Source organism: Penaeus monodon, chromosome 32 (assembly GCF_015228065.2).
Source record: "Penaeus monodon isolate SGIC_2016 chromosome 32, NSTDA_Pmon_1, whole genome shotgun sequence".
Lineage (NCBI taxonomy): Eukaryota > Metazoa > Arthropoda > Malacostraca > Decapoda > Penaeidae > Penaeus > Penaeus monodon.
The window spans coordinates 35,479,281-35,479,525 of record NC_051417.1 but is presented as its reverse complement, the minus strand read 5'-3'; the positions used below and the strand labels follow the sequence as shown (position 1 = coordinate 35,479,525).

At 53.9% G+C, this 245-nt stretch overlaps 1 protein-coding gene across 1 annotated transcript in view; it reads right to left on the bottom strand.

The window, feature by feature from the left end:
- Positions 1–245, bottom strand: part of LOC119593655 (amidophosphoribosyltransferase-like) — an 11,670-nt gene that overhangs the window by 9,600 nt on the left and 1,825 nt on the right. The window contains exon 3 of the mRNA XM_037942605.1: positions 31–152. Within this exon, the coding sequence (XP_037798533.1) occupies positions 31–152 (122 nt within the window). The remainder of the gene's footprint in view (positions 1–30; positions 153–245) is intronic.

Below are 245 nucleotides of genomic sequence, written 5' to 3'. Positions count from 1 at the left end.
CAAATATCCAGCAAATTGCAAAAGCCTCACCCTTGAGTTTCTGCAGACTCTCGTCCTTGAAGGTGGAGGCAACGAGGCCCTCTCCCTTGTGGTAGTGGAACTGCTTGCACCCAACGCCCTCGCTGGTGACGATGCCGGCGCTTTCCTGGCCCCTGGGATCCGTTCAGGGGTGAAACGCAAGTCAACGGCGGGTCCGTGTTTTGGGGGCAACTTTTAAAAAACTCCATCTGATATAGGTGTCTTTT